The sequence below is a fragment of the Triturus cristatus genome, chromosome 3_2, assembly GCF_964204655.1.
Source record: "Triturus cristatus chromosome 3_2, aTriCri1.1, whole genome shotgun sequence".
NCBI lineage: Eukaryota > Metazoa > Chordata > Amphibia > Caudata > Salamandridae > Triturus > Triturus cristatus.
The window spans coordinates 1,206,658,472-1,206,681,718 of record NC_140584.1 but is presented as its reverse complement, the minus strand read 5'-3'; the positions used below and the strand labels follow the sequence as shown (position 1 = coordinate 1,206,681,718).

General features: G+C 47.7%; 1 protein-coding gene across 9 annotated transcripts in view; it reads left to right on the top strand.

Annotated features, from left to right (window-relative positions):
- OBSL1 (obscurin like cytoskeletal adaptor 1) overlaps positions 1-23,247 on the top strand; it is a 685,475-nt gene that overhangs the window by 320,442 nt on the left and 341,786 nt on the right. For 8 of the 9 annotated variants that reach the window (XM_085650183.1, XM_085650182.1, XM_085650180.1 and 5 more), the window contains 4 exons: positions 6,205-6,486; positions 14,324-14,599; positions 20,530-20,805; positions 20,986-21,258. In XM_085650183.1, the coding sequence (XP_085506309.1) occupies positions 6,205-6,486; positions 14,324-14,599; positions 20,530-20,805; positions 20,986-21,258 (1,107 nt within the window). The remainder of the gene's footprint in view (positions 1-6,204; positions 6,487-14,323; positions 14,600-20,529; positions 20,806-20,985; positions 21,259-23,247) is intronic. The other variant, XM_085650179.1, reaches the window with a different exon arrangement.

The following is a 23,247-nucleotide window of genomic DNA, read 5'->3' as shown; positions in this document are numbered from 1 at the left end:
ATCTCAACGCTAATGACACCCAGACAGAACCCATAGACCTTCACAAGAGCCTTCAGTTACCAAGCATCTGCCACCATCATAGAATTCAGAATCAGAGGATCTCGCCTGCTTGAAATGTCTCAGCTACTCTGCAGATCCACCATCTGAAACGCCACAGAGATAGCGACGGGATTCACAACGACCACGTGGATCTCTTATCCTCATTAGGAACTGGTTAACCCAGGCTTATCAGTCTCACTTAAACACACTCTTTACAAAGTTGGTTACTCATTATTAGAACAGTGTGGAATAGGTGAGATAGGTAGTTCAGTGGCTGTATTCACATCACCCCCAGGTCCTGTACCGTCCACGGGAACCACACAAATCAGTATTCCGCACGCCTTTTAATTGTTGTATAACTTTGTACTTCAAACTTCACTGGCTTCCACATTGTTAGGTCCCTCCAGGCCACAACCAGAATTTTATTGACAAGTGTTTTGACTACATGATGAACTAAACCCTTCCTTCTCAGAGGACGTTTTCAAAAGAGATTTCAACCAGTAATGGAGCTCCCAACCCAAACAAGTCACATTAAATCTCGTAGTTTGTGGACAACCACAACTTCTCACAACACTTACGGGTTCTCCGGCACAGTAAGGAGACATCTTGGGCCTTGTGAGCTTGAAAAAAGATGCTGCACAGCTGGCATGACTGGTCTGAGCACTCTCTGTTCCCATCCCCATCGCTTCAGAAGGGCTTGTACCTAATAAGTAATCCCTACCAAAATTAGCATGGGCCAGAGATCTGTGAAATACAGACAGATAAACTCTGGGTAATCTCTCCAGAAACAAACTCACCATTTTAGGAGCAGCACTCCAGATGCAGCACATCTGTCCAGTGAAACAGGCACACAACTAGAACATGGACAGAGGGAGGTCCATCTGTCCAGTGAAACAGGCACACAACAGGAGCATGGACAGAGGCAGGTCCATCTGTCCAGTGAAACAGGCACACAACTAGAACATGGACAGAGGCAGGTCCATCTGTCCAGTGAAACAGGTACACAACTAGAGCATGGACAGAGGCAGGTCCATCTGTCCAGTGAAACAGGTACACAACTAGAGCATGGACAGAGGCAGGTCCATCTGTCCAGTGAAACAGGTACACAACTAGAGCATGGACAGAGGCAGGTCCATCTGTCCAGTGAAACAGGTACACAACTAGAGCATGGACAGAGGCAGGTCCATCTGTCCAGTGAAACAGGTACACAACTAGAGCATGGACAGAGGCAGGTCCATCTGTCCAGTGAAACAGGTACACAACTAGAGCATGGACAGAGGCAGGTCCATCATTGTAAATGCAGTTGCTCCTGTCGAGCATAAAAGGGAAAAAATAAAAAATGCTATTTCTACTCCATAGACCTTAACAATGAATAGAGGGGACTCCAACTGATAGAGAGTAGATGGAGGAAACCCCCACCCCCTGCTACAAACGCCACCTAAATAAAAAAATCTATAGGAAAGAAAGCGTTTTCAAGACCGATATCAGATATCTTCAAATCACAGACTGGGCTAAAAACTCATTGAACTGTTTCAAAGAATTTGGCACCCCTACAAATTCCTTGTATCAGAGGAAAGATGCAAGGAAATCAGCCCTTTCTTCTATAACAATATCAAAAACTTTGATCAAGATCTAGACATAGACTGTCCAACGCTCACTGACTCCAAGAAAAAATCTAACTTCATGTTTATAATTTCATAACTTTAGACCTTATTCGGCTGAAAGGATTAAACTCCTGACAATGGTCTATTTCTGACTCTCTAAAACTGGCCTCATAAAACCTCTCTTCCAAAAGCCTAGATCAGACTTAACCAAGTAGCAAACGTATGCCCCCCACAGATCTACCGCTGTTGACTTGAAAAGTTACGTGAGCCCACCTGCAATCTTTCCTTGATTCCAGTAACCTTCAATGCGGATATCAATGCGGTTTGTTCACAGACCTCAACACAGAAATTGCCACACGGGAATTTGAGGGCAACTTATTCACCAGGTGCGATGACAATGAAGATGGCCTCCTTCTACAATCCCTCTCCTCACAGGATCTAACAAGGAATGAGATGGAAGGGAATGTTCTCGCTGGCCTTAGTCTTAAGAGTGAATTTGGAAATCATGGGCAAAAATGAAACATACCTCCTGAAAAAAGACATAATTTACCTCAAACTGTGGGTTCCTTGATGGTTTTATTCCAACCCCTCCACTATGCCAAGGTTGAGCCCCTGGGTGAACGCCTGGAAGAGCTGGTCACCTACGTCTTAGTATCTGCAGATGACACACAAATTTAGGTATTAATCTGCAAAGACGCACATCGTAAACTCCTGATAAACGGCCACTTCAAAAGTCAGCCCCGAATGAGGAGCAGAAACACTTAAGATTGAATGACCCCAAAGCAGAATTTCTCAAGAAACAGAAGTCCAGTCTTCATGACATCTGGATCAGTGTCATCCATGAGAATTCAATCCATCTTAAGATAGTCAACGTGGCCAATCGTTGGGCGTCACACTTGATAAGAAGCTCAACCCAGGGTGTTGTGTTGAACATTTACCAGAGAGATCATTTTATGAGCTAAAGTCCTCAGTTAATTTTTGGTGCTCGCTGCGTCACAAGAGACCAGTGACTCGATGACGTTGCACTGGAAGTCCTCCATAACGGGCGATCTCTCCTGCCGGAAGGGGATCTCTGCACCGTCAGCGCTTCACTCTGCTTCTTAAATTTCACTCCAGCTCCAGCAGTGCTAACTGAGTCTTTCTTTAAAACGCATTGTTAGAATGTGTTTTTACGACACCTCACCAGTACAATGTGCAGTGCCTAGAAACTTCCAATTATTTCATCTCCTTCTGTGGGCACTGTCCCTCAAATCTTCAATGTCTTCTGCTCACCACGCCCCTCATCTTGCTTATACGCTCTCCGCTGGTGCATAGGGACTGACCTGTACAGCGCCTCACTCCCTGTCTCCCCTGGACCCATCCACGCTTTATAAATTCTCTAATCGAGAACTACACCACAATGAAATACTTCTAGGACTCTGAACCTGAAGGTAGACCATAAATAAACATTAAGGGCACCAGCTGGTATTTGAATATCTTTCAGTAATATCTTGTTGTTAATTAAAAATGATCTCATAATTTGGACCCTGAACTGAAGCCCTAGATGAACCTCGCTTTTATTATATCTCAGGTTACCTGTCCACTCTCACTATTACAGAAATGACAGCGCGAAAGGAAACATCATGCCTATTTTTGTGTTAAAATCCCGGTTTTGCATGAACATACTAGAAATTTTGTTTGGAAACGTAAAATGTTCTTTGTAACTTTTCCAAAACATATTTTGCAAAAGAATGACAGAGGTCTTTCCCCATCCAGCTGAGGTCGAATCATGTGGATATTTGTAAGTTACAACATAGAGCATTTGGCAGGAGAACGTGCTATGGGGTCATATGTATGAAACCAATTTGCATTCGCAAACGGTGCAACTCACTAAATTCGGAATTTGCTAATGTAAAGTAACTTTTCAAGATGTATGAAAGGCTTTGGCAGTGCATTTTAGGTAATGGCATTTTTTGTGATTACCTAAAATTGTGACTACAAATAGAGAATCACAATTTGCGATTCTCTAAGCACATGTACCAAGCATTTTCTAAATGCAAACCATCGACTCCATTTCGAAAATGCACAAAAAAAGCATTTTCAAAGTGCTATGTAGCGCACACATGCCTCTAGAGCATGTGTGAGCTTTACATGTGCAAATTGTTTTTTGGGGGTACTTCAGGGTTACCTTGCTTTTGCATTTCCTAATTTGCGAGTACCAATTAGGGAATCGCAAATTATATAATGCAAAACCATTCGCACCTTTGGGCTTTTAGGGGCAGATGTACATAGACTTCCGTTTGTGATTTCCTAATGACAATTTTTTTAGATTTACTATTAGGACATCGCAAACACCTATGTACAACAGTGTGTTATACACTGTTTGCGGTTCCCAGTGGGTCGCAAGGGACCTGCCTCATTAATGTTAATGAGGCTGTCGCAATTTGCGACCCATTGGGAATGGCGGCACTCACAGGGATGGCAGCCTGCTGGGATCAGCAGACCACTGTGTCTGTGACTGCTTTTTAAATAAAGCATTTCTTTTATTTTGAAATGCAGCCTGTTTTCCTTAAAGGGAAACGGGATACATTTAATAAAGAAAAATGAAAAGTTTCCTTTTTTATGTTTTAAGAGTAGGCAGTGGTCCACTGCGGCCATATTCACAAAGGGGAAGGGGTCCCTTGGGGTTCCCTTCCCATTTACAAATGGGTCACCGCCTCCTTCACGGAGTCGGTAAAGCATGAATGTTTTGCGATCGCATTCCGGTTGCAAAACCTTCATGCATGCTCCTGCGACTCGATTTTAGGAAGGGATGCCCTTGCCACGCCCCTTCCTAATAACCGGTCGCAAACCCAATTTGTGATTCAGTAATAGCTTACAGAATCGCAAATAGGGCTTTGTACATTTAAAAATAGTTTTTTCAGGGTGCAAACGGCCCGATTCTGCAAATAGGGCCCTTTGTGAGCTGAAAAATGCTTTGTACATCTGGCCCTTAGGCCCACAGGAACGAATGGAGTGGTATTGCCTAGTAGCGATTACCTAATTTCGATTGTGACTCGGTAGGATTTGCTATTAGGACTTTTCTTACATACCATTTTGGATTCCTTAAATAGCGAATAACTAAAATTCGCTATCTAGGGAATGGAAAATAGATTTTTGACACATGTGGCCGATAGAACGATCAGGTGCAGACCGAACCACCTAGATCATGGGGATATTGAAAGCAGAATGATCCATCACAGAGCCAGTGCACTGGGCATATCCGCTTTGGACTGGACTATCCCACCGTCAAAATTTAGGGGTGTACATATACTATGGAATCAAGAGTCTAAGAGCATGTCTGAACCATGTCAGGGACACAGCAGGGGGAGAACCTAGAGAGAGAACATGGAGGACATCGGATTTGGAATGAACTAGTTCAGAACGGATAAAGCGAGATGTTCAGTGCAGACTCAGGCAGCGCAAAGGCAGCGGAATGAACCATCAGATCGGTAAAGCATGGGTGATATCCAGTGCAAAATGACCCAGCTCAAACACCCCCTGGGAACTCACACTTGTCTCAAACAAGCTCAAGGCTACAGGGGCTGTCTTACACAGGAGTGCGTAGGTTTGAGTCACACGTACATTGCACACACCTAGGTTATGATTTTTTCAGGTTTTAGCGTAATATAAGGCAATATTTTGGTGGCGGATTTAGGTTATGCTAAGATTTTTCCCGAGAGATACCTATATCTTGGTTGATGTCTTTGAACCCTGCCTTAAATATGCTGGGACTGAGTTACAAATTAACTACATTGAGTCCTGGAATAGGGGGAAGTGAATTGGGCTGAATTTAAGAATTGTAACTTGATTGAAGGTTTTATAGAAGATGGTTACATCATTCCAGTGTTGAATGGGTGGAGATATTTGAGTGCGTTCTGTCTTGCGCATGGAGCCATCTACGCTTCGCCTCTGAGGTCCAACCATGTTGTTCAGGACTAACCCTGGGCGTAGTTCGCGAAGTAGCACTTCGCGAAGCTACGCAAAGTGCACTTCACACTATGCGAGCTACGCGTAGCACTTCGCGAACTGCGCAGTACCTTCTTCGCACTGTGCCAGATGTCGTTTTCAATGATTGCACAGTGCGGACGAGCAACCGGCACTGTGCAATCATTGACAATGGCATCTTGCACAGTGCGAGCTGTAGTTTTCTGCTGCTCGAGTAGATTTTTACTCGAGCGGCAGCTTTCTCAACGCGAACTGGTAGTTTCTCATCGCGAGCGGTCGCGAGCATACACGACCACTCGCAATGAGAAACCTGACCTCCTCGCGTTGGGAATCTTGCCGGGAGGTTTATTTTCCATGCTCGCGATCACCAACTTGATGTTGCTGATCGCGAACAAGGAAAAAGTCTCGCCGGGATGTCATTTTGCTTGCTCGCAGTCGCCAACTTGACGTTGAGGACCGCGAGCAAGCAAAAAATGACCGCAGCACTACGCAGTAGCGCGAACTTCGCAAACTACGCGAGCGTAGCGTAGTGCTTTGCCCAGGCTTATTCAGGACCTCTTGCTGGTGGCTGGTCTCACCTCCGCTTCTCTTCCAGTGCCGTTGGCCCAGCTACAGACCCCGCTGCATGACCTCCAGGTGAAGGAAGGCGAGGATGCAGAGTTTACGCTGGAGCTTTCCACCTCGGTCAATGGACGCTGGTTCCTCAACGGGATGCAGCTGGGCGAGAATGAGGAGGAGCACGGCGGGCGCTGCTCCATCCGCCACCGGAGGACGCTTCACACGCTGCTGATCCGCAGAGTGCGGCGGGAGGAGAGTGGAGCTGAGATCACCTTTGTGGCCTACGGAGTCAAGGACTCTGCAGTTCTGCGTGTCCAAGGTAAGGTGAGCGCGGCGGATGGGCAGATCCGGAGGGGCATCACAGGGGATGATTGGGTCCTTACCACACCAATATGCTTTTTAAAAACAAAAATCTATATTTTCAGTTTGTTAATCAAGAGAGGCAACTTATACACAGGTCGTTCAGGCACCTACGTCAGGAGGGTCTTACAAATACTGCGAATGAGCGCTGACCTATAAGAAAGCCTTTCCAACTTACTATCACGAGTATAACATTGAGCAAGGTGAACCCCTGAACCTCCAACTTCACCCTCCACCCACCTCACCCCTGGAGCTTCCATGACAGAAAACGTGTCTTTCATTTGTTTCCACCAACAGAGTCCTTGTGTCACGGCAGATCCCAACGGATCAGCACCCGCCCGGCCGTGGGGGTCTCTCGTTCCCACCCTGGTCACTATCCATTCTCCACCGAACTCTCCAGTGTAGCTTCCCTTTGGGAATGTGTGTGTGAGCAGGCTCAGAGTCCTTTCCGCCCATGCTGCAAGAGTCTCTTGTGCTTGGGGTCTTCTCGTCCTTCTCTTATGCACCTCCTCCGCTGCTGCCCACTCCACCACATCGTCCTCCCGTCCCTCCCTTGTCAGAGGCCGAGGACTTATCCAGTGGATTGCAGTTCGCCGCTTTGCTCTAAAGAGGCCTAGAGTCGCATCACTTCTACTGAGCTTCCTGTTGGGTTCTCTGGGAGAAGGCCCAGCAGACACAGGCATACTGTCTGCGGAATCCTCCAGCCTGTGGTCCCCAGTAACTGACCCTACAGCTCTGACCGAAAGCCCTCACTAGTGGGCAGTGCCAAGTCACATGCCAAACATCTGCCCATTCTGAGGGCCACCTCGGGCATTGTGGGTTACTAGAGGAGTATATATCATGTAGACACTCGGGGGATAGATAAGCCATATGTGTAAAATGATATTGTAGTTTAAAGCGGGCGTTCACTGCCGCTTTTTAAGCCCTGCGTGTATCTTGAGCCAGTCTTGTGGGGAGATTGGATCCGCGTTGACAGGCAGTTTCAAGTGGAAGGGAATGCAGTTGTTTATCTGAGTGTAATGCACAATAGAAGTGAGTTATCAATTTACGGTCACCGACCGTCATTAGCAATAAAAGAGGATTGTGAGAATCTTCTGTTGCCTCCGGAAAGGTGGCCATAGTTGTCCAGCCGTTGCTGCTGTCTTTGCGTATTGCAGGCCCGTTCCCAGGTCAAAGGATTCCTGGGCTTCCTGCATAGAAATAAATCTGTCCTCAGGATAGAGGTCGGATAGCATTATGCATCCACCCTCCTGCCCTCTATCTATAGCCGTAGCGTATGAGACTTGTGCATAGTGGACCAGCAACCATATGTCCATGCCTGTGAGCTCTTCTAAGTATTCGCCTGACCACTCTCTGCCTTACTTTTCCCATGTGCTGTATCCCATGGGGGAATGCCGGGGGTATTCTTGCGCCTTTCATTAAAAGCTCCCCCAATCTGTATCCCGTATGAGAACCCTCTAACAATGTCCGTTCCCAGTTTGGTTCCCCATCTTACCAATGCACAGCATGTTGTAATTGCACCGCAAAGTAGTATAGTTCAAATCCGGAACTTCCATGCCTATCCCTTTCCGTTCTCATTTTAAAGTAGATAGGCGCACTCTACATCTCTCACCCTGCCAAAGAAGCGTCGTAGTTAGCTTGTCGAGCTCATCAAACACTGTTCTCGGAGCTCAAAGAAGGTATCTTGCACAACATGTGAGCACCAACATTTTAACCACTATTTTCCCCATTAGAGATAATTGTAGGGTGTTCCAGAACTGTATGGAAGGTTTAAAACCTGCAAGAATCCTTCCCATATTAAGATCAAAGAACTGTTTCTTATGACCAGCAATATTAATACCTAAATATTTTACCCTATCTTCCACTGTAGGCCTGATTCCGGTAAAAGCTCCACCCGATGACTGGCCAGTAGGCCCAGCGGGAACAGAGCCTATTGTAAGACATTTACCTGGACCCCAAGAGTCCCCAAAATTCCTGCATCACATTTAGAATGATCGGGCCGATATATCCGGTTGTCGCAGGTAGACCATACCATCGTCTGCGTATAATGAAATGATGTGTTCAGTATTGCCCACCTGTATTCCCCAACTTCGGCGAGCCTTCCGGAGTTTACATGCCAAGGGTACGATAGCCCTGGCAAAAAGCAGTGGTTATAAGGGGCACCCCCGCTCTGTCCCCCGTTGGAGGATTCTTTCTTCTAAGACATACCGTCCCGTGTGGACCCTCGCTCTCGGGTTTGTGTACCATAACTTGACCTAGTTCATGTAGGGGGTTCCCAGTCCTGCCTTGCCTAGTGCTATCCATATATACTTCCAGTTAAGGGAGTAAAAGGCTTGATCAATATCTAAAAAAGCTAGCGCAAAGTTCCCCTCCTGAAGGAGCGGAGCATTCATGGCGTGGACCAGTCAGCGCAGATTACGTTGGGTGTTCCTATGAGGAATAAATCTGAACTGATCAACGTGGATCAGCCGTGGGAGGTGGGGAAGAAAGCGTGCCACTAGCACAAGACTAAGGAGCTTAAGGTGACATTCAGCCTCGATATGGGGCGATTCGATCCCAGTTCAAGAGAGTCCTTTCCCGGTTCCGGTATCACGGAAATCAGGGCTTTGGACATCGAGTGTGGGAGTTATTGTCATTCATATGCTTCTGCAAACACCCGGACTAGTCTATCTATTAAAATATTTGAAAAAGTTTTATAGAATTCGTTTGGTAAGCCATCCCCTCCCAGCATCTTTGCGGTGGCCATTGACTGTATGCCTTCTTGAAGCTCTTGCTTACTAATAGGGGCCCCCATTAGTTGTCTGTCTTCCCCAGAGGTGACCGGCAGTGAAAGTTGACCTAAATATTCCATTGTCTCTCAGTCCCCACCTGGCTGCTGTGGAGCCCCATAAACATAATGGAGATGAACCTCGAATACCGAATTAATGGCGTGTTGCATCTGGACTTCTCGGCCTCAGCGGGCTCTAATGGCGAGGATAGGCTGTGAGGCCAATCGGATCTAATCAGCCTTGTTAACAGTTCACCTGCTTTGTCTCCTTCCATGTACCTTTTTTCTTGTCATATTTTTCTAACTGGTCCCATTGCTCACATAGTTTATGCTTCTGTCAATCCCAGCCTTGTCTAGCTGATGCGTTCTTGGGGGCATCCTTTCCCAGTTCCTCTAGGGCTTTTTCGTGTTTGGCTAAGCCCACCTCTAGGGTGTAATGGACACCCACAGCAGTTGTTAAACAAACCCCTCGGATACCTACCTTCCTCGTATCCCATTCTACAGCTCTGGTACCAGCCGTTTCCCAATTGTAAGTAAAATATTGGGTTAGTCACGTATTTACAGTGGGTCGAGCAGGGATTCTGTGTTCAATCACCACAAAGGGACCCTTTTGAGCCTCCTAGCTAGAAAGTGGGACATCGGCAACACGGAGTGGTCTGAAATGTACTTGGCCAGGTACTGCACGTCACTGATACCATGTGCTGCCAACATTTGTATAAAGAAATAATCTAAACGTCTATAAGTGGCTGTGGCCGGGGTGTAACCAGAGTATGTACGAGTGTGCGGGTGGCGGTGCTGCCATCTCTCAATCAGGCCCAGGCTTTGCTGATCCTGTTGTAGCATTGCTGTGACGTGGGGCTTGATTCCCAACCGAGGGGGGCCCTATCCATCTCCCCATGTAATGCACCATTAAAGTCCACAGCCATGACAATCTCTGCATCGGGGGTTACCTGCGTAGCCTGGAGCACTGAGCCAATGAAATCCCTGTTGTCTGTATTGGGGGTGTCTATATTAATACGGCAAAGGGCGTGTGCACCTAGTGTCCCCTCTAGGATTATGTATCTGCCCTCTGTGTCTCTTACTACCTTAAGGGCTTGAAATGGGATCCCTGGGGCTATCCTTATCAGGGCTCCTCGTGCACACCCTGAATAGGATGCGGCTAAACTCCCACCCCGCCATCGCCTCTACAAGGACTGAAGACAATCTCCTCACAGATGCTTCTCTTGTAGGAAGGCTATAGCGACCCCATAGCATCTAAGATGGGTTATTATTCAGTTACATTTTGTTGGGTTGTCCAGACCCCTCACATTCCATGTTATGAACTTATAAGACGTTTCTCTGGCCTCCCCAGGCATATTGTGTATCTAAGGTTCCTACTTCGTGAACTCTGACTCCCGCCAGTGTCAGTAACCACTGTGCGCCCCTGCATGGAAGCTCCCCCTTCAAACATGTAATAGGAAACAGTGAAGGAAACATTCGGCACAAATAGTAAAATCATCAGCTGTAGCAACAGTAGAAAAACTTGTCCGCGGAAATTTGGAGGAAATCACCCCTAACTCCCCCCCACCCACTGGCAGGGGCCCCCTAGATCCCTCGTGCTCAACCAACTGTCAAGAGGGTTGCCTCAGAATTCCTTCATAGAATCTTAATATAACTCAACACAATACTTCTTATGAGGTGTGTATTTTAACCGAGACCCTCGGACCTTGTTCGTCGCGAGCCCCAAACAAGAGCTCAGCGATTTACGGAGGTCTGGGCCCCGGAGTCCTCCGACCCGGATTAGGTGTCATCATCCAGTATATTAGACTTTAGTGTTTCTTTCCTGCGATTGCCCTAAACATTTTTGAGCTCCGTTTTGGCCCTGGCTCTTCTAAATTACATCTCACTGTCTGGAGCCCCCTGTGCTTGTCCCGGCCACACCTGCGATACCGGATCCCCTGATTAAAGGACCTCTTCTGAAAGATCTCAACCCATTGACTTCTCCTGTTCAGCAGATTCAGGCAGCTGGCTTAAAGAAGTAAAGGGGTTCAGAGTTCCATCTTCTGCCACTAGGATCCGTTCCAAAGTCTGTGCCTAAGGAGTCCCTCACTGTCAGGGGTTGTCTGTCTTTGGCTATCCGGGCGCCGATTGCCCCAGCACTGCTGTCCACGCCATTCCTTGAAGTGTTCTCCTCCGTCCAAACCCAGAGAGTCCATCCAGTTCACAGCCTCCTGTGTCATCTCGAAAAAGTGGGCCCTGCCAGCATGTTAGACACACAGACGGGCAGGAAAGATCAGGCTGTACTTGGTGCTGTGGTCCCTCATCCTACGCTTGACGGTAAAGAAGCTTTTGCAGAGGTCTTGCACTCTTTCAGTGTAGTCTGGATATATTTGAATTGCCGTACCTTCGTATAGAGGGGGACCGTGTGACCTGACATATTGCAGGATAATGTCTCTGTCCCGGTGATTAAACAACCTATCTATCATTGCTCTCGGTGATGCTTCTGGACGTGGTTCCGGCCCCAGGGTTCTATGCACCCTTTCTATCGTAAAGAATTTAGAGACACGTATCTCAGGTATCACTGCAGGTATCCAGTCCTCCAGGAACAGTTCAGTTGAGGAATTGTCGGTGCGCTCCGGGAAGCCCAGAAATCTTAGATTGTTCCACCTGGAGCGACCTTCCGAGTCTTCTTGGCACTCCTCTAAATGGGTTGTGCTGCGTTTCAGGTCAGCCACTGTTGTTTATAGGTTTTGCACCTTTGAATGAAGTGTTGCCACCTCCCACTCCGTGGTTGTGGCCCTCTCTACCACTTTCCTGAGGTCGAGGCGTAGATGGTTGATATCCATGGCCATTGAGTTCATTTTCATTTCGAGTGCGATTCGGGATCCTTTTATTACTTCTAGAATTTCTGTGGTGCCCTGCGTCTGCTCTCCTCATTCTCGGAGCAGGGCAGGGCAGGGTCCTGGCCTCCCTTTTGCGGACTGCCCCCGGCACCGTGTATTGCACTATTTTGTTGGATCGGGTTCTCCTCACCAGCTTGTCCTTTTCGCATGCTGACCAGCTACACAGCAGACCCTCGAAGTCAAAGGCCTCTGGATGTACTAGATAAGTTCAATTGCAGGGGATCTCACCAGCTGTCTGTCTGGGAGCCTCTTCAGTCCCTTTGGATGTCGGCACATGAGGCACGATCCGCTCTGTCTGCAGACCATCAGGCTGTCTAATTCACTTGGTCTGCATCATTGGACCTGTCCCCAGGCAGACCCCACTCTGTGTCTGGGGGGGAGAGGGGGGCCACAGGGCAGAAATTCGTAGACTCGCCCCCAATGTTGATCCCTCACTGGATATAGGCGGCACCCCTACCCTGAACACGAGTCACTTCTGTCCGCGATGGGCGTAGTCCTATTCTATCGCTAAAAAGGTAAAGCCAATCCCAGAGTGCAGTCACCACAAATGTTCTTGCGGGGTTACATCTCAGTCATGCTGCCCAAAGGAGCTAGTTATCACCAGGGAATCGCTACCGTATGTGTGTGTTCAGGTTGATTATGGAAGCTTTGTCGCGCCACTTGGCCAAAAGGCCTCACTTCCCCACGTAAACATTCTCCAGGAGGCCCCCTCAGGCAATGAAGGGCATGGAGGGGTGGACAGACTGCTGCACTCATCAATGCAGCACCCCTTCCACAGTCGGCTCCTTCTTTTCTGATCCGCATGAACAAGCAGCCTCACATGCCAATGCGGTAGTTCCCCGGCAGGTAGTTTCTTTACTTCGCCGGTCCGCAGTCTTGGCCCAGGTTGCTGGCCTGATGTAGCCCGTGGCCTCTCCGACTTAAGGGATCGTCTGCAGTCAGGATCGCAGGCACAATGCCACCCTCCTCACAGGCAACGCAGAGCATGGGGGGGGGGGTACAAGCAGCCCCACACAGTTATGTGGCAGCCGTCCGGTGAGCGGTTCCTTTACTCTGTCAATCCACTGTCTCTGCCCCGCTCTCAAATCGGCGATCTACTTTTCACAGTAGGTAGGAAGTAGGAAGAAAGTGGCAAAAGGTGTGTAGATGCTCACAAACTCACAGGTTTCTGTGTGTGCCCTGAAATTCAAGGCTGTGTCCTCCCTGGATCTCTCAGTCCCTACACATGGAGCAGAGCATCTCTCAAGTTATATGACATGTCAATAAAGTCACTGTACTCTTAAAGCAAGCCATTTACAAATGTAAGTTCATTTTAAGGGAAGACTAATGGGCAAAATCTTCAGGAGTTTCCACCAGCACTCGTAAACCATCACCCAGTCCCTCGTCACAAGCAAGCTAGACTACAGGAACACCCTTTATGCCAGTATCAGCACATAAATCACCAGGAAACTTCAAACCATTCAGAATTCAGTACCCTGGATCACACTTCACCTTCCACACCACACATACATCACAACACACCTCAGGGACCTCTACAGGCTTCTGATACACAAACGGGCCCAATTCAAACTTCTCACACACACCTTCAAAGCCCTACAGAAAACAGCCCCACCTTATCTCAACAACCAAATGTCATTCCACAAACCCACTAGGCACCTCCAGTCTGCCAGACTCCTACTCTCACCGTACCACGTGTACATAGAGCCGGCAGTTGGGCCTTCTCCTACACTGCTCCTAAAGCCTGGAACGAACTGCCATTACACATTAGATCTGCTTCTTCAGTGCTTGAATTCTACAAGACCCTGAAGACATGGCTCTTCAAACAGACTGCCACTCGCCAGCCATAGACCAGGTAAGATTTGCTTCTGCTAACAGCGTCAGGATACCTTCCCGGATAAAAGTGCATTTTATAAATACACATAATATAACAAGTGTTCAAATGGCTTTCTGAACAGGGCCCTGGTGTGATGAAATGAAGGCATTCAGCTCTGTGTTTAATTCCTTACATGTTATTTAGCTTTCAAGAAAATGTTTTCTCTCAGTATTACCACTCCAAAAACACCAGAGAGTGTATTAGAAAAAATAAGCCGATAGCTACATGTGTCGGCTTACAGGCCAAAGAGTCTGATGGCCTTCCTCATGCTTAGCTCCTCAGGTGTCCATCACAAAGGTTGCAGAGGAGCACTGTACGAAGACTCTCATGTCAGGACAGCCTGTGGTGCTCGAGTGTGAGGTCTCCAGCCCGGACGCCAACGTCCGCTGGTTCAAGGATGGGCAGGAGCTGGTACCAATAGACCCCGTCTGCATCCAGGCTGATGGGAGGATGAGAAAGCTGCTTATTTCATCTACCTGTGCGTCGGACTCTGGGACATACACCTGCGATGCAGTTGATGACAAAGTGAACTTCACCGTTAATGTGTCAGGTAATGGCATGTTTGGTGGCGGGGCGGACGAGGATGCAGCCGGGGCATGTGCTGAATGTAGATATGGTGAATGTAGTGGGAGGTTTGACATCAAGGCTGTGAACATGGAGGAGGCCAGGTCCTCTTCGCACCGGCCTCATTTGCAGAGTCTCTCCGCATGACTTTTGGTCTCAAACTCCTTCTTGGTCATGTAACATGTCTGTGCTTTGTAGTTAGACTGCAGACTGATCACATTGGGGTGCTGTGACCACCACATGATGCCTGTCCTCTTCCACCAAATAGTCAACACCCCCAAGTCTTGTTTGGTGCTCTGGAAGATCCCAGAAGATTCAAGGAAGATGGTAAAAAATCCAGGGGTTACTTTTCACGGTATTGTAATTTTACATATAACTTGAATAGGTATGAATGATTCACCAACTGACAATACACTCTGAGACACATCCATGACATGATCTGGTCTTAAAATGACAGATGAGATGATGCTCTGAAAGTGACCCCTGTAATGAGATGATTGTATTATCACTTGACCCCTTTGCTGCTCAGATATGATTCCCTTCTGTAGTTGGTATCTATGTGGGGTTAATTGCCAAGAGTTGGCAGAACTAGTATGTGACACTGGGTGTACACGGTAGGCCGTACAACATGTGCCTGATAACTACGAACAACAACATACATGCCAAAAGGCCTCTCTATGGTTCTCTGCTCTTCATTACAAACGGTGTAGCCTCAGGAGGCAGAGAGGGGGCAGGCAGCAGTACTCTTGATACTTACCTGTCCTAGGTGGATGTTTTCATTTCCAAGATGGTGATTCTTCCTCTCAGCCCCACTGATTGGCTACTGGCTGCTGTCAATCAGGACCATCAGAGGCAATCCTTTTACAGGTGATAGGTTACCTACAATAGAGTGGGTGTATCTGACAATCCAACCCTCATAATTTTGTATGTCCTTTTTTCGAAAATGAAATTTTGAATTACCTTAATTTGGATCTGGTAAATGCCTGTACAATTATTGACATTTTTGTAAAAGGGTTATGCTAGTACATACATCATAGAGAGAGAGAGAGAGAGAGAGAGAGAGAGAGAGAGAGAGAGAGATAGAGAGAGAGATAGAGAGAGTGAGAGTGAGAGTGAGTGTGAGTGTGAGTGTGAGTGTGAGAGTGAGTGTGGGTGTGGGAGTAAGTGTGTGTGGGAGTGAGTGTGAGTGTGAGTGTGGGAGTGAGTGTGAGTGTGGGAGTAAGTGTGAGAGTGCGAGTGGGAGTGTGGAGGTGGGAGTGGGAGTGAGAGATAGAGTCTGAGCGAGGGAGAGTGTGAGAAGCTGGCCTGGTATATGGTGCACACTTATGTAAGTGGGCACCTTGCATCAGTCCAGACAACCCTTAGGGTAATTTAAGAGGTCTTAGACAACCATAGAAGGCCCTCTAAGTGATAGCTGTGGAGAGCAGCCTTTAGGCTTAGTCCAGAAGGAGTGTAAAGCAGCTTGTTTTACCAAAATGCAATCTTATAGTATAGATTAAGTGAAAAAGAACCACTCAAGGTATTTATAAAAATATTTATTTGTTATACAATACTCTCTAACACATACAAATAGCTCCCAACTGGAGAAAAGGACATTGCACACAATATGTTGCAAAGAAACACAGTAAATTGCACTTAATACACAGTGGACCCATGGGGGGACCAAACCATTTACTAATAAAGTGGTGTAAGAACCATGACTCGGGTCAAGACAAGGTCGAGAGGACGTAGAAGTGCTGTGGACATAAGGAACCACCCAAGGTGAGTGACTAGGAACCCCACGTAGCGCTTGTGCAGTGTGAGAACACAACCGCGTGCTCCGTACAAGTCTACGTGTAAGTCGTGGTTGGATTTTTAAAGATTAAGGACCCTTCCCAGTGGACCCTGAAGAAACTCCTTGGAAGACAGAAGGTTGGAAAACCACACCACCCGTTGATACCCTAGTACCCCCGTTACTTACAGCAGGGAAGCCGGGTGCATAGATGTGAAGTGGTGTCGGAAACCGCCATCGAATCCAATGACGGACTTCAGGAAAGTGCCACTGCTGAAGGAGGAGAAATTGTTTGTTGGAATCCGAAGGTGGGTTCTTGTTGAGAGGTACCTGCAAGCAGAGGGGACAGAGTCTATCACTCAGGAGTGACCAGGAGATGTGGAAGACGAATTCCCACCTATGTCAGGAGTTGCATGAGAGTTGCCTAGGACCTTAACTCTGCAGCAGTGAGGACGAGGCGACGCTGAGGAAGACCACGAGCCATGCATGAGCTGGCCCATGAAGGATGTCGAGTGCTGAGGGGGTCATGTTCCAGCGGGAGCACTAACAAACCTTGGCAAATGCAACCAACACAAGTGCTGAAGAAGGATCAACGTCAGGACCAGCAAGGTCCAGGGGACTCACCACAGGCAGGGGAGTCAGGGCCGGCTTGAGCAGTCAGGGGAGCTCAAGAGACACAAAGGTGACCCTCAAATGGACCCACAGGCTGGAGGCACTGGAGTTGCAAGAGGACATCAAGCAGCTCACCAAAAGATGCAGGACACGATGCACACAATGTGGTGTGGCTGAAGATTCTGGTCACAGGAGATGCTCGAGGTTGGGGCTATTCGGAGCCCAAAGATCTTCTTGGAAGAATGCCAACAAGCCTTTGCAACTGCAAGTTGACACTGTGCACAGGGGATTGGTTATTGCAACCCTCATGAGGGATACTGGCCCCAATCTTGGTGAGTGGGCAGGGCAGGCCTCAGGAGCTGTGGAAAACCACCACCTGTGTTACAGAACCTTTCGGAGTCTGGAGGAACTCAGGATCAGCCAACCGGTCCACTTAGTTGTGGTGTCTGCGAATGCAGGGGAGTGACTCCTTCACTCCAAAGGAGATTCCTTCGGTTGTCTTTGATGCTCACAGGCCTTGGAAGGTTCCTGTATGGTGCACAGACACAGACAATGCAGCAAATTGTAAGCAAGACGAAGACGAGCCCAAATGAAGTCCAGCGAAGTCCAGAGCTCCCTGACGGTAGAAGAAGTGGAGTCTGATCTGAATCTTATCCTACAATGAATATAGGGACCCACCTACAGGTAAGCCCTTAAGTACCCTTAGGAAAGTGTTAGGATGATTCAGGGGAGCCTCCCAGGGGAGGGTCTGGACAGTGGGGATGTTACTCCCATGACCTTTGTCCAGTTTTGCGCCAGAGCGGGAGCCAACGGCTCCCAGAGCTGGTTTGAACTGGACTATGCATGGGGACACCAAATGGGCCACTCATGCAGACTGAGTGACGCTGGCAAGCGCACCCACCGCCCCAATACGCAATATCCTGTTTGGGAGGTGGTCACAACTCCCTGTGACTGGATGCCTATTGTTCTACCTTTCCCTGCTTCAGCTTGGCTCAGAAGCAGGAGGGCAGAATCGTGTCTCTGATCGGTAACAACCATTTTGACCTGTCCGGGTCTGAAACACTGGTACTGGGGAGATGGAGAGCCTAACGGTGGGATCTTCCAGTGCTTGGAATCACTCGGTGTGGGGGGATGATTCCAACATGTTTGATACCAAACATGGTAGGATTCGCTTCAGCGAGTTTCGGGATGGTCATCGCGTAATTACGCGGTACCCCTCGATATGGTATGTGGCTGCTTCACTGACAACCCAGGAGAATGGACTCCATAGGCTGTAGGGGTGTCTTGCTCATGCAGGGGCACCCTCTCACTTAGAACTAAGCAACCTGCCTTCAGGATTGCAAAGGCCTCCTATAGGGGTGACTTATAGGTTTTAAGTGCAGTGACCCTAGATATAGGAAACCTATATCTTTAGTGAGTGGTGCTAGCACCAGCTTACACAGGCTGCAATGGCAGGCCTGTAGTTCCATTTAGAATGGTCTCCCATGGGTGGCATAATACATGCTTCAGCCCATGGGAGACCTCTGGTGCGCTTATGCCCTGGGTACCTTAGTACCATATACTAGGGACTTATGAGAGTACCCAAGTATCCAATCTGGGATATACCTAAGTACTGAACATAACAATTTAGGGAGAAAGCAGATATACTGGGGTCCTGATTAGCAGAATCCCAGTCAGACTAGTCAATAACGGCTTAGCACCAGGCAAAAAGTGGGGGTAACCAGGCAGAAGGATCCTACCTTCCTACAGCGAGTGTTTGTGAGACAGAAATAGAGTGTGTTAGAGAGAGATAGTGTGTATGTGCGTGTGTGTGAGAGAGAAAGAGTGTGAGTGTGTGAGACAGAGTGTGTGGGTATGAGAGAGAGAGAGAGAGAGAGAGAATACATAACGGGTACTGTACATGTAATGTGGTTCAGCATCGTCATTGCAGGGTTCTGGTGATATCATAAACCTCCAGGCCGAAGGCCAAGTGGTAAATATCATCAGAGCCCAATATTACATGTCACCCAGTATGTATTTTTTATGTTACATGTTTATTCTGGGGCAGTTAGCTTGAAATACCCATTTTACACATCTATGATGTAATTTGAGACATCATAAATCATGTCATATGTGAGGTCTGCAGTACATGGCAGGGTCGCAAGTTATGGTTTGCTGTACTAACTATAACTGATGAGTTTCTGTCGTTTTTTGTGTTTAAAACGGTAATGTAGTCACTGACATATTCGCCTAACTATAATGTCACTTTAACCTTTGTTTTTTAATCAGGTAGGATGTCATTGTAATGTTCAAATAGTAAGGTACAATTGTTATGGATGCGTGTGTATGTATATACATATATATATATATATACATACATATATATATATATGTGTGTGTATATATATATATATACACCACTTTAGCACTATGTCTCTCCTCCTTAACCACTCAGCGCCTAACACTCCTCCTCCCCAAACAAACAGAGCCCCTCAAACCTCTTCCTCCCCCCTCCCCCCCACTCTACCTCCACTCTCAACCTCCAAAAATTGTCCTCACCATCTCCCTCCCTGGACCCCCCTATTGATAACGACTACCCCCATCCCCAATTACCTACTTCTCATCCCCCACTTATCTCCCTCTCTCCCCCTCTCCCCCTAACCCCCTTAACCCTTACTCCTCTGACCCCTCCTTGAATAACGGTAGTCCCAAACTCCTGTCACCTACTTATCATTCCCCTCCCATGACCTGCCCTCCCCCTGTCCCCCAAACCTCCCTCCCCATGACCCAACCACTCACTTACTCCACTGTCTTTTCCCCGCAATCACCTATCACAACTCCTCACCCCCCTACTCCTACCAATCCCGTACACCCTCTGCTCCTCCCCTTCCTCTCTACCCTCCCCCCTCAGGCTCTACCTACCCAACCCCCTAACCCCTCACCTCAACCCCCAATAAACACCCTTCTCCCTCACACCCCCTCACCCCAACCCTCAATAATCACACATCCCCATCTCCAATTGTGGATGGCAACATTTCAAACAATAATTGCAATGCTCAAATAGTAAGGTACATAATATATATATATATATATATATATATATATATATATATATATATATATTCCACCAGTATCGCCATTAACTTCTACTAACGCTAGTTTGCATCCATGATCCCAGATGTGCACAAAACTGAGATTCTCCAATTGTGGATGGCAACATTTCAAACAATAATTGCAATGCTCAAATAGTAAGGTACATAATATATATATATATATATATATATATATATATATATATATATATATATATATATATATATATATATATATATATATATATATATATATATATATATTATGTACCTTACTATTTGAGCATTGCAATTATTGTTTGAAATGTTGCCATCCACAATTGGAGAATCTCAGTTTTGTGCACATCTGGGATCATGGATGCAAACTAGCGTTAGTAGAAGTTAATGGCGATACTGGTGGAATGCATCATCCAATAAGTGGCACATTATATGAAACCTTACGATGGTCCTTCTCCCGCCCAGCTCCTAAGGTGTCCATCACACGGATCCCAGAGGGAGAGTGTCAGAAGACTCTTGTCTCAGGCGAGCCTGTGGTCCTGGAATGTGAGGTCTCTAGTCCGGACGCCCATGTCCGCTGGTTCAAGGATGGGCAGGAGCTGGTGGGTCAAGAGCCCATCTATATCCAGTCAGACGGTAGGACGAGAAAGCTGGTTATTGCAACCACCCGTCCTTCAGACTCGGGGACGTACACCTGCGATGCCACTGATGACCAACTGTGCTTCAAAGTTGATGTGTCAGGTAAATATGCGTCAGGTGAGCCACAGGAATGGGGAAAAAGTTGGAAAGAGACATGTGGTGGTATGAGAATGTGGACAGTGAATGGGGTGAAGAAGAAGTGAGCCGATGAAGAGTGAAACCACATGCAGGTATCTACATGTCTGGATGGTCTCCTCGCTCACCACTATTCTGTGTCTCCAGAGCCCCCTGTGAAAATTGTGAATGCTAGTGACGATGCTTCGCACACGTACCAGGCCTCGGATCAGGTGGTGCTGAGTTGCCAGCTTTCTCGCGAGAATGCCACGGTGCGGTGGTACAAGGATGGAGTTGAGCTGGAGGAGAACGAGACTGTGAAGATGGAGGTGGATGGATGCCACCATAGGCTGGTCATCACCTCTGCACGTCCGCAGGACTCGGGCGAGTTTATGTGTGATGCTGGAGACGACTCTGTGTTCTTCGAGGTGAAAGTGGCAGGTAAGTGACCCTCTTAACAGAGCATGGAATGCGCGGGGGTAGAATTGCAAATGGATGTGATTAAGAGCTAGAATGGGGACTTGTTTGAGCACTACTTGGTATTCATAATGTAGGCCTTTTGTATGACACATAATAAGCCAAAGTGTTTGAAAGAGCTCACAAACTTGTCTTCTTTCTACCTAGCTTCTTAGTTATGTTATGTGAATTTGTAGAGTGTGGCTAATCACCCATGAGGGTATCCAGGCCCTGGCACAGTCACCTTCAAAGGGTAAAGAGTCAAGGTGTGGGTTACCGGTGGGAATTCTTATCTGTTGTGAGCTGTGGGTTGTGTATACATCTCTACACTGGACAAACAACTCAGTGAACCCGTTCTGTTCTGTCTGCTTTTATACTGCTCATGTGTCATTTGTTAGACCAAACTCCAAGCACCAGTAAATAACCGAAGTGCAAAGTAAAACACAGGAAGCGTTCCAACTGCGGCGATCACAAAGTCGGTGCTGTGTGGCGTTGTGACAGTTGTACTTAAGCTTTTTGTTGTCGCTAAGGGTCCGATTCCCTGTTGCCGAATCACAATTTGTGATTGTGACTAGAGAGGAAATCGGTATCTGGAAGGATAGGAAAAATTTCAAACATAAACTCCTCACCCGCAACCCTGAAACACTCATTGTCAATAACTCAATAACTACCTCAGCCTCACCTCCCCATTATTAGCAACTACATCTTCTACTCCAAACGCCCTTCCAAATGGAAGAGCATCTTCCTCCAACACCTCCCTATCTCTAAATCAACCAATATACCATATGGATTTAAAATATCCACCGCTCCCTCCCCAGCCTTTCATGGTGATATTGATAACTCCATCTTCAAAACAGGTAACATCCTCATACAAGCCTCGCTATACCACCTCTCGATCTTTGAACACCACTTTAGCACTATGTCTCTCCTCCTTAACCATTCAGCGCCTAACACTCCTCCTCCCCAAACAAACAGAGCCCCTCAAACCTCTTCCTCCCCCCTCCCCCCCACTCTACCTCCACTCTCAACCTCCAAAAATTGTCCTCACCATCTCCCTCCCTGGACCCCCCTATTGATAACGACTACCCCCATCCCCAATTACCTACTTCTCATCCCCCACTTATCTCCCTCTCTCCCCCTCTCCCCCTAACCCCCTTAACCCTTACTCCTCTGACCCCTCCTTGAATAACGGTAGTCCCAAACTCCTGTCACCTACTTATCATTCCCCTCCCATGACCTGCCCTCCCCCTGTCCCCCAAACCTCCCTCCCCATGACCCAACCACTCACTTACTCCACTGTCTTTTCCCCGCAATCACCTATCACAACTCCTCACCCCCCTACTCCTACCAATCCCGTACACCCTCTGCTCCTCCCCTTCCTCTCTACCCTCCCCCCTCAGGCTCTACCTACCCAACCCCCTAACCCCTCACCTCAACCCCCAATAAACACCCATCGCCCTCACACCCCCTCACCCCAACCCTCAATAATCACACATCCCCATCACACCAATATATTCGTTTCTCACTCGCTTCATGCCCTTTTATCCTCTCTGACCACATCACCTGAAGATTTCTGCCCCCTGTATAACCTAACCCCTCCACTCACATTTAACAGCTCTACCACCCATCACTCCATACCTACTACCCTATCTCCCCCCTCACACAGCAGGCCTCCATCCGCAACTAATCACAACCACTCCCTATCCCCAGACCATTCTCCTCCGACCTCCTACGCCCCTTCATTCCTTCCCTGTACCCAGAATACCCCAAGCCTACACAACATTGTACCCGTCCTACCTACTTTAACTTCCGAACCCCTCACTCCTTCCAGCCCCGTCACCCCTCACCCCACACCATCTACCACATCTCTCTCCTCACACATTAATCCACCCTCTGCAAATAACCACGCACTCCCGATACCTCCCCTCTCTTCAATTGCCTAGATCCTACACAACATTGAATGTGACATATCTA